Below are 17414 nucleotides of genomic sequence, written 5' to 3' on the forward strand. Positions count from 1 at the left end.
GCATTGATATTAATAACAGTGGAAAACTAGGAGCTTTCCTCAAGAACAGTCTGATAATATTCACAACCCAGGCGTTAAACCTGTGCACCTTGCTGTCACTGTGAGGGGCTATAATAATCCATCCAAACTGCTTAGCAACAGTGTAAGAAACCTCCCTCCCCCAGTCATCTCAACCCTTTCCCACATTCATGGCATGACTCCTGGTGAGACCTACATGATAGCAGCACTCTGAGTCAGATTCAATGTTGTATTTAGATGTATGTGATAGAATCGTGCCCCTATGTGTCTTTAAAGGTACATTATGTAAGAATTACTCCCATCTAGGGGTCGTATTTTTCATGCTGCATTCACGTGAAATCGGTTAGATGGCAGACGGATGACAGCCACTGCAGGTAACGGCACAAACAAGCCTCTATGTAAAGTGGTCCGTCAGCACTAGGCAAAACAATACACGTGACAATATGTTGTCATGGCGATGTGGTATTGTTTACCTGACCCACGTTTTACCAGCTTTCTCTGGACTTCTGTGACTAAAATGACATCTGGTTTGTTACCGACAGCCGTTTTTCCGACTGCACCTTAATGCAGCATTCAGGTGCAGTCCTCACAGTCCTCACTGCGTTACCGCGGTGACTTTTCACAGACGCCACCTCGACCTGAGCCGACAGCTCCGGTGTCTCCGCTGAGTTTCCGTGGTTTCCTACCGTCACGCTGCCACTGAACGTAAAAACATGGCGACACCACATGGCAGCCAGCACCGAGCTTACCCGCTCCATGTAGATATGAATGATATGAACGGCTAATTCAGAGCTGAAAGGAACACTTCAGTTTGTTGATGGGGGTAATTATTGATGAATGAAAAACGTACTTTTGAATGAAATAATCGATTTTCGTGAATAGATAACAGGAGAAATTACACAATGTCCCTTTAATTGAACTATTTTCAAAGTGGAGTGTTTATTTCAGACCTGGACCCTCCTCCTATAACTCAAGTAGGCTACTAATGAGAATTTATCCAGCTCTCTGGTGGTGCTTTAATTTAGTGATGAATGAAGAAAGATCAGCCTTTTTAAAACTTTTTAAAATATTAAATATTATGATGCTAACTTTATGCATTATTCATTTGCATCTTTAATTTAATTTCTTTTTTTTTTGAACACGTCTAAATTGCTAATGGGGACCACCCTCTGCTGTGGGCGCACTGAGGCTCCACACCTCATCCTCCTCCAGTGGTGGTGATAAGATTCAACATCTCAGCATTTACATAGTGGGTGCCATGTTATTCCTGATGGGAATCAGCATGATCTGTGTGTGTGTGTGTGTGTGGGGCGAGCACCGACCTTCTGACTGGCTCAGTGTGGACCAGGGCAGCATCCGTCATGACTTTCATCCAGCACTCCATCTCTTTGGCTGTGTCAGTGCAGAAATAATATGTCCGCATGTTGGGGTGGGTGGCCTGGTAACGGAGAAACACACACATACACACAAAGAGAGGGGGAGATAAAAACAGCAGTTTGAGAAGCAGCCTTGGATCGTGAGTGACCTTGAGATCCCAGCTTGCGGTCTTTATATCATTCAGCTGGCAGAGCAGTGTGTTTGTGTACAGAATGACTGTGTACTCTGCCTCTGTGTGAGTCTCAGCGTGGAAGTCTTTAATGCACCTTTCGGCAAAGATAAAGCTGTGTGCGTGAGAATAACAACTGACTAACAACTTTCTGTTTGGTTGTTTGTTTTATATTGTGTGTGCAGTGACGAGGCGCTGTACAAAAGCTCCCATCATCAAGTCCTTATTCGTCATAATGCAAACTAAGCAGCTAGTTAAAGGGATAGTTTAACATTTTGGCAAATTGGCCCATTGCCATAATTCCCATAGTCATAATAAGTGGTTCATTACCTTTAATTATCGGTGCATGTTGTTTTAAAATCTGCAGGGCAGAGACGGGAACTGCTATGCGAACACAGCGAATCACTCCACTCAGCAGCCGTGTCTGGAATGTAGTTCCGGCTACGCATTTGCCTTCAAAACAACTCCATCTCGTAATGTTACATAATTATTTCACAGCGTGGCGAATGTGCAGGTCACAACTTCTCCACAATAGTGTTTTGGAGTTGTTGGATTGTGTATTTGATGAGTTTTTAGGGACAGGGAACCTGTACCGTTCACCTCCATTGTGTTCTCTGAGTAGCTTGCGTCTCTGCCCCGCAGATCTCAAAAATACCTTGCACCGATAATTAAAGGTAATGAACCAACTCCTTTGACTATAGGGATTATGGCAATAGGAGAATCTGCCAATATGTTGAACTATCCCTTTACTGTGAGTAAATCTTCACCTTGAAGGAGCATTGACACGTTTTGCACGTTTTGGTGTCGGGCTGCAGTTAGCTTAGCTTAGCATAACAATTGAAACAGCTAGCCTGGGTGAGAGCAGTGTGAAAAATAATGTGATCTGCCTTATAAGGTAATGATGGAATTATTTTAGTGTAGTGATTAAACCATCCCTGTCTTGTTATAGAGGTGTCAGCTGGAAAACCAAATTCCTGGGGCCCCCCAAGGCCAACGGGGCCCCTGATGTTCACTCATATTGGCACATTAGGCAGCGACAACTATAAATCCTATTAAACCAGCTCTGAAGACACTGCTGCTGTCCCTAACCCCCCCTACATGGGGCCCCTTGATGATGTGTGTGCACACTGATTGCCCGCATGAGAGGCATTCAGGGAACACCTGTTATATTGTGCCTTTATACAAACAGCAATTTGTACTCATTGAATGTATCTGGCAACTCCTGCTCAAGAAGCAGTAGAAAAATGCACATAACCACACATTTGTGCAGCGATTTGACAGATATAATATGTGTTATTTAGTGTTTAAAGGCTGCAGTCAACTCCATCAGTGGTGTTTGGTGAGTGGCTCAGAGCCATCACGTCTTTTCCCAGCGTTGGAGTGGGGGTGGGGGGGTCTGTGTCCAGCAATCTCTGTAACTTTCAACAATCTGTCAGATTTGTCTGTGCAGCTGTGCAGAAATGAGGAAGGGGCCGGGGTTCGAACTTCTCTGTTTTCCTCCTTGACCAGGGCCGTTGCTGGGAATTCTGGGCCCCCTTAAAGAATACTAAAGTGGGCCCCCACCCCCTAACTTTTCCAGTTTTTTTTTTCTTAGACTATGTATGTCTACTACTTTGTTTTGAATAATTGCTAATGCAGCATTACTATAAGTAAGCCTGTGAATATTCTCATTTGTCCAGGTCATAGTTATATCAAGGAAATTTAAATCAAATGCAACTGGACTTGGTTAAAAACAAATAACCAAGTCCAGTTGCATTCGATTTAAATTTCCTTGAGACATTACTATGAGTATTAATCAGGGTCTTATGCAGAATAAATCAGTCATACAAACATTATACTACTAGGGTTTTTTGTGGGCCCCGCTGGGCGCTGGGCCCCTAGAATTATCATCACCTTTCTCCCCTATACAACGGCCCTGTCCTTGACACGACTATCCCTGTCATTTTTTTTCCTGCAAACAACTGAGTGCTAAGCTCTGAACGCCTTCCAGGAGAGATGGCGTGGACATGTGACAATGTGTCTCCCCTCTTTTCTCTGAAGAGGATCTTTACTTTCACCTTCAAGAGCGATAATCACCTCTGACATGACACCAGAAAACACTCCTATGCAAACCCTGGAGGCATTTCTTAATCTGGACAGAGCCACGTTAACCCCTGACCTGACTCCAGTTATGTGTTTAACACAAATTATAAAATTGATTTCCATCTCCAGCAATTAAACAAAAATTAAATAAGCTTATTCCCCAAAGCATTGACCTCTTCCTTTAATTATCTAAAAAGAATTCAGAACATGAACACATGCTAAACTTTATGAATAATATCACTTAAATAAACTTTTTTTATCCTGAGTCTTGACAGAGAAACAAAAATTATCATCACTAGCACTAATTAAAGAGCCAGAGAGGGGCGGAGGATGTAACCTTTGACCTCTGCGGTGCTTTACCTTGAAGGCGTATTTCCTGCTGATGTGGTCGTCCACTGACAACATGGAGATGTGAAAGCTGGGCAGCAGGATGCTTCCCAGGATGCTGTCCTCCTTCTCATCTGCAGCAAAGACAAGAGAACAGTCAGGAATCAAAAAGTTACAAATCACATGTTTCGCATTCGGCTATGGCTCAGTGTGAGAGTAAAGCAGAATAAAATATTCATCTTTAGTTTGAAGTTTGGTTTTGAACTTGTGAACTTTTCTAATCACACTAAAAACAGAGCGTGGGGTTCATTGATGTGCAGATAGACAGACGGTGCATGAGGAGATCTATGAGGCTGATAGATTTTAATTTGTTTATTTCAGTTAGAGACACATCAAAGACCATTATTAAAAATGGTGGAGAAGGCGCTGTGCTTGGAGGGAGCTCTGTGGAATCAAAACTGTTGAGCGGAGAGCTGCAGGTTTACAACTCAGTGTTACTCTGCTCCTCACCTGGAGGAGCTGGGAGCCACGGCAACCTGAATGTGTCCGTCAAAAGCACTTGTAGGAATATGAGTGAATGTCAGGAATTCAAGGAGCTAACAGTGCAGTTACAATTTACTTAAAGAGTTCATATTTCAGTCTTATTTAAATCTTTTTCAGGCTATTATGTTTATAAATGGATACTCCACCCACACTGAAGCACTTAGCAGTTTTCTTCTCATCAGTGCTGACTACTATAGCTGCACTTCCCCTAATATATTAGTCTTTTACCGCCCACTGTTCCTGTGCCTGTGGATTACTAACATACTATACTGACACAAACGGCAAGTTCTATGAGAAGGTAACCAGAGATGGACAGAGTACTCGACCCCAGTACTTGAGTAAGAGTACAAATACTACTGGTCAAAATTGACTCCGTTACAAGTAAAAGTAGCTCAGTCACATGTTACTCGAGTAAGAGTAAAAAAGTACTTGCTTTAAAAGGTACTTAAGTATCCAAAAATACATGCTTTTAAAATTAACTTTAAGTAAAAGTAAGAGTAAATTTCTTATTTTTCACATCAATGAATTACTATAATTTTTTCTAAATGGATTTAAGGACCTTTTAACTCTTGTTTCTGAGAATGAACTCTTTGAAACCAGCTGCACTGATGTGCTGCTTTTAGGGGTTAGGGTTTCCTTCTTTGACAAACACAGCTTGTGTCCAATAGGATTTTAGAAAAAAAAGGGGAAAAAAAAGAGCAGACCTGAAAGTAACAAGTACTTTTCAGCCTTCCTAGAAATTAACTTGAGTAAAAGTAAAATTATTTGTCTTGGAAATGTATTCAAGTAAAAGTAATACGTACCAAAGAAATCTAATACTCAAGTAAAGTACAAATCAAGTAAAGTACAGTACTCAAGTAAATTTACTCCGTTACTGTCCACCACTGAAGGTAACTGAATATGGAGAACAAATGACGGCGTTTATGTGTGGAGGAAGAAAGGGCCTCCAGCCTTCTCCTCAGGGTTCGGTGCATGTTGTCAAGTCTGGTCTTTAGTGTTGTCACGATACCAACATTTTGGTACCGGTATCGGTACCAACATGTTTTTCGATACTTTTCGGTACTTTTCCAAATAAAAAGAGAACACAACAAATGTCATTATTAGCTTTATTTTAATAGAAAATCTTAGAACTATAACATATGCATCAGTAAATAATCAGTAAATCAGTAAACAGTTACTGCTGCTGCAGGATTAAATGTCCATCTATATTAATCTGAACTCTTCCTAAATTAAAACATTAGTGGTCTGTTTAAAAATGAATATCAACTTGTTTTCTTTGTATTATTTGAGGTCTGAAAACACTGCATCTTTTTTGTTATTTTGACCAGTTATTATTTTTGGGAGAAATTGTTATCAATAGTTTATAGAATGAAACACAAACGTTCATGTTACTCCAACACACACACTTATTGTTTCCCATACGTTGATTCTGCCCCCCCCCCCGCCCCCCCCCTTCCCCCCCTCCTTCGCTGTGCTCACTCACTCACAGAAAGAGAGAGAGAGAGAGAGAGAGAGACCATGCATGATCCGCCGTACAAACGAAACGTATCAACCAGCACTGTTTGCATTAATTAACGAGTCTGTGGCGGCCCGTCTCTCTCTCGCGCGCGGGCACACACACACACACACATAAACACAGGCACGTGGACAGGTGGCGCTGTAACGGTAATAAAAACAGCACCTTGCTTCGTTTGTGGCTCGCTCGCCGCGGCTCAAATTACAATGCGGCGACTTCACGCGGCGACGTCACCGCTGCCGGCGGCGCAAAATGAAAGTACCGGTCCCATCTAAGCGCAGTATGGTACCGTTTTAAATGCGTCAGTACCCCGGTACCACTCTAGTACCGGTATACCGAACAACCCTAGAACACGGAGGTCTAACTTCATCTTCATCTGGTCAACAGTGTGATGAATGACTAACAAACCAGGACGGAGCGAGACGTACGGAGGCTTATCAGACCTCCGCAGACAGAGAGAGAAATGATTGGATGCCCTTTGAGCTCCGTCTGCCTCCTGTGTGAACTATGATCTGGTTTGTCTCCCTCCCACACACACACACACACACACACACACACACACACACACACACACACACTAAAAACACTCATCCTGTTCTCTTATATTTTTCTCATCTCATAGGCTAAACAACTGCAAAGCACAAAGACTCCTCTGAGCGTGTAAATATTTATTTACACATGGAACACGTCTCCTAACATGGATGTGATGCTGATGATAGGATGGGAGAGACGGCCTCATCATTAGATCACCTCGGCGCTGAGATACAAACTCTAAGGCGGCGTGGCGAGGCGCGGCGCGGGCGGAAACACGGCCGCTGCACCAACTGCAGCAAAAACCTACAGAGCCTCCAGCCAGCGGCGCGCTGTGTGTTTGTTTTAGCCCAGCCTGCACGGAGAGCTGCGTCTCCTCCGGCCCCGTCCCTGCTGCTGAATTATTGAGATACAGAGCACACGCAGCCAGAAAATGAGCGAGAAAGCGAGAGAATGAGTAAGAGGTATATACACTGCAGCAGCGTGAGGGGGTGTTTTCTTTTTAGAAAGCTTTTTTAGAACAACTGACATCTCAAGGTTCTTGGGCGAGTTCACAGAGGCTGTTCAGATCCGCTCCCGATGTGTCCACACGGCACACTGTGACTGAACTTGGATTAAAGCTTCCACTATTACGCTCATTTTATAACTCGGTATTTTTATTCCGGGACTGGACTGGACTCGGGTTGCTTTACATCTTTCACAGTTAAAAACAACCTGATTTATCTTTAACTGCCTGCCATGGAGGAATATCAGCTCAGGACTCATCTTCTTACCAGAGGTTCTGAGAGCAAAGTGTAAAACTCAGTAAGAGAACAGAGCAGATTGGAGCGGACAACTTGTCAAATCAATGTGTACAACTCTGAACCAGGATCTGATGTGGAATATGAGAGTGGACTCCAGCAGGACGCTTCTGTTTAGTAAATACTGTGATACTGTAACACTGGATTTAGTCCTTAGATCTCAATCCATACATACGTTTACCACTCTTAGTGGTGTGATGCTACACTAGTGTGTTATTAAAAGGGTTTGGATCGTGTGGATTTGGATTTGGTACGAGAGAAAATGTAGCTCAAAAGCAAACAGCTGTTTGACGACAAGATAAAGAAACAGAAAATCATATTCACTTCAACTGCTATTGGATTTTTTTTCAGTGATTGAGAGGCTAAAACACATTTATGTGACATGTGGCTCAGCTTCTAAACTTCTAAATAGCACACTGATCTGGATCGACTACAGGTTATAAACTGACCACAGATCAGTAGCTCACACAACATCAGGTCAAATGATGAAAAGATGTTCATCTCATAATAAACCATGGTCATGCTTTGTGTATCCCCTTTAAAGGATGATCTTAACTCTCACACCTGACACTTATTAGTATACTTTATTTATTTGCTTACTTTACTTTTTAGTTTTGATTTAATTTTATTTGTACTTGAGTAAATTGGACAATGTAACAGCTTAGTTGAGTTAAATAACAGTACATTCCTTTAAATGAAATATTTTGGCACTCTTCCCAGCTCATTGAGGATGATGGGGATGTTGTACATCCACGCATTTTGATAATCTGCTGTAGGTGTTGACATGACAACCGTAATCACCGCTGTGTCGCCTCACTCTGGTAATAAATCTTTGTACCAGGATGGATGCTTATCGCCCTCGCTCACACACCAAGTACAACAGGTCCAAACTCTGCAGAAAACCTCCCAACCTGAGTGGCAGAAGGTACTTAGAAGAAAATGATAGAGCAAGCCCCAGAAAAATGAAAAAGAAAAGGTTATTATGGGAGAGCCGAGCACGTCATTGTCCTTCCAGAGGACGCCTCCTCTCTCTCGTCTCTGCCTGGCTAAGCCAATAAACATCCAATTCTCCCCTGGGTTTGTCATGAAAGCGGCTCCTGATTGCGCTCTGGGAGCGGCTAATTTGTCAATTTATGGAGATGGAAAAATCTCTCTCAAGGGTGTAGGAGACACGAAGGAGGAACAGATGAGCTTTTGCAAATGAAAAGCTCTAAATGAGTGCAGTAGTGTGGGCGGTATGACAGTGGGTGAGAGCAGGGACAGCGACTGTTGACCTGGTGAAACCTGGTTTTACCCTGTTACACTGTTCCTGATTGACTTGTGGAACCGAGCCCCTGATGCTCAATTCACAACATATTTTCTCATTTTCTTCCGCTTGTATCTTGTCACACATACAACTGCAGATTCACTAGGTGGCAAAAATTATATGTCAAATTATCAGTTTGTATTGGTGATACAGTAAACACCACTGAATAAGAACTAAAGTAATCTAGGGATCCTATTGGATAAGGGGCCTATATCTTGTTTTTGATCAAGGGCCTTATTCCGATGCTGGCTTGTGAGTCATTTTCCATGAATTAAACCTGATGTATTTGGTATTTTCTAACTACAGTCAAATCTTTTTGTGCTTTAAATGCTGCATTAAACATACAGCTTGTGACAACTGAGAAGAGAAAACAACTTAAAGGGATAGTTCACCCAAAATTCAAATTTCTCATGTTGGGGCTTCAATACAAGAGGGACATTACAGACGAGCAGTATGGACGTATTTGGATGTTTTTTGGTGTCTTTTTGGACGAAGAAAGTTGGTATCCATTGACAACCATTATATGGACAAATACTGCTGTGTGGACCCCCCCTTTAACTTAGGAAAGGAATGGAGGACTCTGAAAATTCTCACAGCTCTTAGTCGACATGAGGGTGAGTAGATAATGAGTGAAATTTGAATTTTGGGTGAACTATCCCTTTAAAGTGTGTTAGTGAGGTGATGTTTCAACGTAAATGTCCAAACGGGTTGTTTTGATTGGCTCTCTATTATTTTGTATGTGTGTTAATGGACAGCATGAAAGGTGTGTATTCAATGTGTGTGTGTGTCTGCCTCTCCTCTCCTGGTACGTCGTCGTTTCAGAATAAAAGCCTGGGATGATACAGAGCTCTGTACTTAACCTTCACCTGAATAAGATGTAACGACTGATGCTGAGTATCACTTCAGTGTGTGTGTGTGTGTGTGTGTTCACCTCGATAGTAGAAGAGGCACATGTCAGACAGGACGAACCACCTCTTCTTCCACAGCTTCATACCTGTGCTGTCCTGCAGGGGTCAAAAAGCACAGTGTGGTAATTATGGAGAACAAGACATCATCATCTCTCTCTGTCAGACACACACACACACACACACAGTGACAGACATACACTCATATGCAGTGTGTTCTTGTTTGATCTCCCTCTCCCCCCTCCTCTTGACACCCCCCTCTCTCTCCCTCTGGCTGCTTCTATTAACCAGCTTCTATCTCCTCCTCTGAGACAAATTGCTTTGTTTTATCTCTTCATAACGCGCTGACAAATTTGCCTCTGTGGCGCTCGGGGCGAAGGTCTGTGCTTTGTTCTCAAAAGTGCTGCTGTACGCTACAGTCCTCCCTCACTAACGTGGTGCAGCCGCAGCAGCCGCAGCAGCCGCCGTCACAAGTTTGACTCGTTCCTCACGGCCGAGTCACCTCCGGCCACGGATGCCGAGGTTTGGCTTTTTTTTGGCCAAACACTGTTGACATTTTTTGTGTGAGTGACAGACAGGTCTATAGGGAAGAGAAGTGAATCAATTCTTGTCTGGGTGTGAATGCAGCGAGCGGAGGAGCAGGGGCTGTTAATGGGGTCTGGAAGTTGGACAGTGCTGGATGAAGCTGTCTTCAGGGGGGTCAGAGGTCCACAGACAAATTGAAAAACTGACCCCGTGTGAGGTGAGAAGAGGCACTCAACCTGCAGTGAGTGGACTGAAAACTAATAAGAGAAAGTAGCCGAACCTCAAACTAGGTTAGCTAACAACAAACAGGATGCTCCCGTTTCCACGGGGACTGTGAAAGCGCCTTGATTCTAATGCTTTTTGATGTTGAAAGTATATGACTACTGACCTTTACACCGTCTGTTAGGTTCCATTCACTCTGCCTGATGCTGAGCTGTTAGCTGTTAGCCTCTTTGATTTCAACTTGTGTCGTTTTGCATCTTCTCTCTAATGCTTCTTTCTATGAACTATTGGTGTCAGCCAATCAGAAGAGAGACTGAACATCTCATCTAACTGGCTGACTGTTTTCTGAGTGATCCAATAAAAATAGAGCTCTCTTCTTTTGTCTCGCTTTTTTTTTCTCACCCCTTTTTGTTTATTTATTTATTTTGTGTTGTTATCATTACTACTACTTTTATTTTTACTATCAACTTCTTCCCCGTATTTTTCATTTTTTCCCTATCTTTTTTTAAATTTTGTTATTTCTATACCTTGCACAAGGTATGTGATTATTAGTGTGACTGCTGAAGCAGTCACACTATTGTTCTTCTGTTTGGCCATTTTCTTCCGCCTTTTTACGGTCTTCTTCTAGTCCTTCATACTTTGTGCTATTTCAACAATTCATATATCAAAACGTGCAGCTTTTTTTGAACTTTATCGGCATTACTTTTCTCTTTTTAACTATTTATACTTTTTCAAATATTTAACTTTTTCACAAAAAATCTCACATTCATCAAAGTCTCAACCTCTCTTCTTCACAACTCCACTGTAGTGTAGGGGTTAGGGTGGATGTTTGCCAACCTTAAGGTCACTGGTTCGAATCCAAGGGAGGAATTCTTGTTATGTTATGTTGAATTCTGCTCTCCTCCCCCGCCTTCAATTGGTTACAGGTGTTTGTTATCTCCTTGATTACTCGTACCAGTTTGCAGCACATCATCACATTACAATGAATGACAACAGGTTTGAAAGCAGTGTGCTCTCTGTAGCCGAGTGGCAGAGTAAAGGTTTAGTGATCATATGGTCATGGGTTCGATTCCTGCCTCAGTCTTTTCACTTCATTGCTTGACTTTTGATTCCAATTATTCAGCTGTCATTGGACAGTCTTTGATTCCTCATAGTATAAAGCTCATTGTAACTCAGGTTCTCTGTGGCCATATGGTTAGTGCTCAGCCTGAAATTCACAGACATTTTCATTCTAAGTCATTCAAGCTTGACTCTCAAGCTTTCTTGATGTTGACAGTGTGCAGATCATTAACAGACAACAGTCTCTGCAACTGTGTGTGCACCGTGGCCTAGAGGCAGAGTGGAAGTCTAATAACCATGAGGCTGTGGGTTCGATTCTGACCTTGGTCAAACATTTGTATGGTGATCACAGCTTGCACTATTTGCTAATTCTGCAACAGCGTTCAGTTGCTGTCAGCAGTCACACCATTTCCATTCTTGGAAATGCTTTTTCTAGTTATTTCTTTACTGTGCTTCAATTATTTGTTAAATCAAAGTGAGGTCATGTTATAAGCCTTTTGGGTTTCAGACCTCACCTTCACATTTCTTTTTCGTATCTTTCTTACTTGTAAGAGAGATAAGTAAATGTTTTGTTTTATTTTATATGTGCAAATAAATAAAGTCTAAGAGCAGATTTCAAGCAAAACGCTTGGTAAAACCAAATCTTGCAACTGTTTGATAGTGGGTACTGGTGGGCGGGGCTTAGTGACTGCTTTGTGACGTCACAAAGTCACAGAAGGTCTGTCGGCTGGTTTAAAGGCTCAGTTTCTGAAAACAGACTGTGTATGTGTGATCCAGCTTGCAAACAAAACTAAAACAATGGTGGTGAGTAATCCTCCTCCTACTACTACTACTAATTAATATTAATATTTCCTTTGAGATCCACTCTCAATTCCACACTCATAAACGTCCCATAATGCCTTGCTTCTGTACCTGTTTGTAAAGCCAGTTGCTCTTGACCACTGGGGCATTGGGGTTCCTCTTGATGGAGTTGGACCTTTTGCCAAAGTTGTGAACTTTTTTGGAAGACCTAGAGGGCTGTGGAGTGATAAACGAGAGAACGTCTTACACATATATATTAAATTCAGCTCATTTACATCGCAGATATTAAAAATGCACATAAATGAATCAGCAAGGCACAAAGAACAATTTTTCAAACTTTATGAAGAAACATAACAGCCCTTATTTTTTTAAAGCAGAAAGAAGAAACCGCTATTGCAGCTGTTTCTTCCCTGATCTCAACACACCAATCTGACACGACAAGTGTTGTGTACATCGCCTGTGAAAAGAAAAAGCCTGTGTGCAGAAACAGCAGCAGCACCTATAAAAAGCAACAAGAGGAGCAGATGTATTCAGCTCATTAAGCACAGCATATTCCACATCGCCCATACATCAAGGCTCACTTACTGAAAGCTGCCGCAGCGTAGCATGAAATTCTCTTTTATGTCAGTCAATAGCACAAAGACAGCGGGATCTTGTGAATAAGTCTAAATTTAATGCAAACAAGATGAAATCATCACTGAAGCATATTCAGTCAACATGTTGTTTTGATTAGAATGAGATTTCCAGATATTCCGGTGACCTCTGAACTTCCCTCTTCCACACAACTCTTCCCTAACGGATAATACATTATCTCAGTGTGACAGTCCCTCTTGCCTTTTCCTGCTATGCTCCCTATGAGCAGCAGCCAAACCTGCTGACAACCAAGATGAGTGCAGTTGTGCTTTGTATATGTTGTCTGTTGTAAATGTATAAGTTTGCATCTCCTTTCCCATCAGTGCACTGCAGATTTTCCTTTGTTTTCACATCACAACATTTATGCAACACTTTTCACTCATCCACTCGATTCCATATTTTTTTCTTCCACCTGGACATTTTGTATCTGGTTGGTTTTATCCTTTAATGTATGCTTGGGTCTCCTGTTTTTGCTGCATTAGAAGAATTGGAAATGGTTCTAAGGGAAATGTATTTATTGGCTGAATGTGTTTACCAGTATGAAATGCAGCCTAAACTGAAGTAAAATGCATCAAGCTTTAGATTTAGGCTGCTGTAGTTCTAGATTAAGATAAGCAAACCCATCCTGTCTTGTTTTTCAGGTGTACAGTACCTATTTGTGCAAAGGGTGCTGTACATAGTTTTGGTCAAAAACTCGGTTTCAGCAGGTTTGTCCGCTTCTACTGCAGACCTGATTTTGTGACATGTGAAGGAGCCAAACACAACTGATTGTCAAAAAGAAATAAAAAAATAACTGTAGCATCAAGACCTACATCTTCATCAAACTGTAAATGTATTTGAACTAGTTCTCTGCGACTCTGTTTTGTTTGGCGGCACTATTTACACTGTAAAATATGTTAAAAACACTGTGTTGTTGCTGTGTTGCTCTTTTTAAAATGTTTCTCCAGCGAGTCACAGAGCTGGACCCACACAGCTCGGTCATGAATAATGACTTCTCATGAATACATGAAGCTATGCGGTGTTACACTTTCTTTAGACCAGTGTAAGCAGAAGTGGAGCATTAGTTATTCATGAAGGCACCCAGCTTCTGATTTGATCCACCCGTGCATATTTATTTCCTGTCTGTTTGTGTGTTTATTAAGCATTTATAAATGGGACCGGTGTTCAATCTAACAGCGCGGTGACCCGTTCCAGGAAAGTCAGTGAGCGCCAGTGACAACTCAGCGCGTTTCTAAATGTTCTAAGGTGGAGCCTGCAGAGTTATTGAAACAACAAATCAACTCCTCCCGGGGCGTTAGTGGCCTCACTGATGGTTTATGTTGGTGTGCATCACTTCCATTCATTCCCCCAGTTATAAATACAGAGCTCTGTACAATGGGTGTAAAACAATGTCAGACAAAACTTGTTGAGCCTCAGATGCTGCTTCTTTTGTCTATAAGTACTATATCTTTTAGGTTCTTTAAATCTAAGGCTACAGTGGTTAGCATAGCTCTATATAAAGACTAGAACATCATTTGTTTGCTATATTCTGTTATAAATTCCTCCCAACTCTGAGATAAACTGTCACATAATCAGCAGAGACTTCAGGTTGTGGGTCCAACCACACCCCCACTGCATCAATAATTATATCACATCTGGCACATCATTTAACTTCTCTTATCTGCTACACGTGTCAAATTAAGCAGCCGGGGTGTGCTGCATTTAAATGATCCGACTTTAAGACAGACAGCCTAAAGAAGATGATGCAAAACAAAAAGTGCATCCAACATAGTGCATGTTGTCAATGTGGGTTGACTGGAGGTAAAAATAACAGGTGGGTGTTGGACACACATCGAACTTGCTCTTACTGTTCTGTAGATTTAACAAAAAATAAAAAATAAATAACAATGTCACATCAACATCATTGTACTTCAAGTAAGCAGTCTAAACAACAATATACGTTGTTTGACCCTCTGATGAAAAACCAGTGGGAGCATACCAAATCAGCATTTTCCATTTAAAGGAATAGTTCACTCAAAATTGAAATTTCACTCATTATCTACTCTGCCCCGAAATGCGTCCAAATCTCGCGCGATTTGCGCCGGCGTCAGTAATCACACCGACGCTGGCGCAAATCTCGCGAGATTTGGACGGACCAGGAAGAGGAGCTTCCATTACAAACAAGCTTGAAAATTTAGGCTTATTTAATTTTTTTCGGAACAATTTCGCATTTCGGGGCTTCAATACAAGATGGACATTACATACGAGCAGCATGGAGGTATTTGGATGTTTTTTGGTGTGTCTTGTTACGAAGACAGTTGGTATCCATTTGCAACCGTTATATGGACATGACCCCCTGTAACTCAGAGAAGCCACGGATAACTCTGAAACTTCTCCCAGCCCTTAGTCGACATGAGGGTGAGTAGATAATGAGAGCAATTTGAATTTTGGGTGAACTATTCTTTTAAAATAATAAACATAGTCACAGAAACAAACAATTGTCCCCATGTGTTTTGTCAACCCTATCTGTCCACCCTTTCCTCCTTCCTAATGCCAGCCTTGTCCTCCTTACCACTATCTGCTGAAGATGTTATGTAAATGGAACTTTATTGTATAAGAATGAGGTCATGACCACCACACGGATCACTTTAATTATCCTGCACCCTGATTTAGAGCAGTGATTAAGTTTCTCATCTCTTCAGAGCTTTGTTTTGAACACATCAGCGTTACGTGGATGGAGACTGACCCGTGTGGAGGAGGTGGAGGTGGTGGTGGTGCCCGTGGTGACGGTGGTGGCCGGGCTGCCGGGGAAGGTGCTGTAGTCGGAGCCGCCCGTGTAGTTTGAGGCCTCGCTCATGGTGCTCATGGGACGTTCCTTCTTGTCAGTGCTGCTGCTGCCGCCCTGCTCTGACGAAGCCTTGGGAGCCGGCCTGCCACAGGGCGAGAGACATAGAGAGGCAAAGAGAAAGAGGGAGTCAGACCTTTGAGCTTCATATGTAGATGATGCAGCGTCATGCAACACACAGGAGATGAGTATGACTCCAACTTTAAAGAGATAGGTTAACATTTTGGCAAATTGGCCCATTGCAAATTGGCCCATTGCCATAATTACCTTTAACTGTCGGTGCAAGCTATTTTTAGAACGGCGAAGCAGAGCCGCGAGCTGCTTAGAACTACGCTACAGAGGCTAATGGGATTTCTTGATTTCCCTCATCAAACTCATCAAATACACAATCCAACAACTCCAAAACGCTCTGGTGGACAAGTTGTGACCTGCACATTCACCACGCTATGAGATAATAACAGAACGTTACAAGACAGAATTGTTTTCGAGGTAAATACAGAGACTGCTTGACGAAAAACAGCGGTTTCGCATGAATTTACCTCTAAAACAACTACATCAGATAACGTTCTGTTATTATCTCATAGCGTGGGGTCACAACTTGTCCACCAGAGCGTTTTGGAGTTGTTGGATTGTGTATTTGATGAGTTTGATGAGGGAAACCAAGAAATTCCATTAGCCTCCGTAGCGTAGCTCTGAGCAGCTTGCGGCTCTGCTCCACCGTTCTAAAAACAGCTTGCACCGACAATTAAAGGTAACAAACCTACTGCTATGACTATAGGGATTATGGCAATGGGCCAATTTGCCATAATGTTGAACTATCCCTTTAAGATGAGCGGCTGCTGATTGTCAGAAGATATAAAAGGTCTTTGTGGACTGTGAAGACTGAACCCAAATGTGATGTTAAACCTATGGAGGAGTTCTGGTTTACATCACCTTGCAACATTTACAATATGTAACTTTTTCTTTTTACCAAATTTAAGGGATTTTCTTTTTTTTTTTGCCTTTATTTGATAGCATAGTTGAGAGAGACAGGAAATGGGGAGGCAGAGAGAGGGGGGATGACATGCAGTAAAGGGCAGTGAGGACTACAGCCTCTGCATATGGGGCGCCTGCTCAACCCACTGTCCCACACAACGCCCCAACTTGAGATTTTAAAGCAACCATGAATGTTCCATTCAGCTGAATGCTTGGGCTCTGTCGCAGGTTTGCTTCCATTACCAGCGTGCAATGAATCCTGGGATAGGTAAAGTTAGGAGGAATCCACCAATTGGAACCTATAGTCACGCCACTATGACGCAATCGGTGTTCAACTGCAGCCTCTGAAGGATCCAGCCCCTGAACCAGGACACGTTTTGCTTTGTAGACCTGGAGCTTATAATGTGTCTCAGGAAGTCAAACACGTCCTCTGTGGTGTTGGGCTTCTGCTTGGTCACTTTTTCTATTTGTGATTTTCATGGACAGAACCTCAAAGGCCGGTCGGAGGGGGATGGATGGAGTCCAGTTTTGCGACCTCGGATATGGATGTGTCCTTTTTTGCAGATGAGTTCAGCTACAAAACTGTCCCAGCGCTGGGATTTTAGATAAAAGGCAGAAAATGGCTGGGCGGAAACTGAAATATTTTCACTTTCCGAACAGGAGCCACATTTAGGCTGCAAACAAAGTCATTGATTGTGACTGAAATACAAAGGTGGTGGGCACAAATGCGTTCCTGGGTAAATGAGTTCATCGTAGGTGGCTGTGTGTATGTGTTAGTGTTTGTGTGTGATTGCATTGTGA

The 17414-nt window shown here is 42.4% G+C and overlaps 1 protein-coding gene across 20 annotated transcripts in view; it reads right to left on the minus strand.

Moving 5' to 3' along the window:
• Positions 1 to 17414, minus strand: part of LOC146963083 (pleckstrin homology domain-containing family A member 5-like) — a 263786-nt gene that overhangs the window by 38065 nt on the left and 208307 nt on the right. For all 20 annotated transcript variants that reach the window (XM_085769247.1, XM_085769261.1, XM_085769263.1 and 17 more), the window contains 5 exons: positions 15540 to 15723; positions 12293 to 12397; positions 9601 to 9673; positions 4007 to 4107; positions 1341 to 1456 (listed from right to left, as the gene is read on the minus strand). In XM_085769247.1, coding sequence (XP_085625373.1) covers positions 1341 to 1456; positions 4007 to 4107; positions 9601 to 9673; positions 12293 to 12397; positions 15540 to 15723 — 579 coding nt within the window. The remainder of the gene's footprint in view (positions 1 to 1340; positions 1457 to 4006; positions 4108 to 9600; positions 9674 to 12292; positions 12398 to 15539; positions 15724 to 17414) is intronic.

Source organism: Trachurus japonicus, chromosome 23, assembly GCF_045865225.1.
Source record: "Trachurus japonicus isolate A0001 chromosome 23, Traja_1.0".
Taxonomy (NCBI): Eukaryota; Metazoa; Chordata; class Actinopteri; order Carangiformes; family Carangidae; genus Trachurus; species Trachurus japonicus.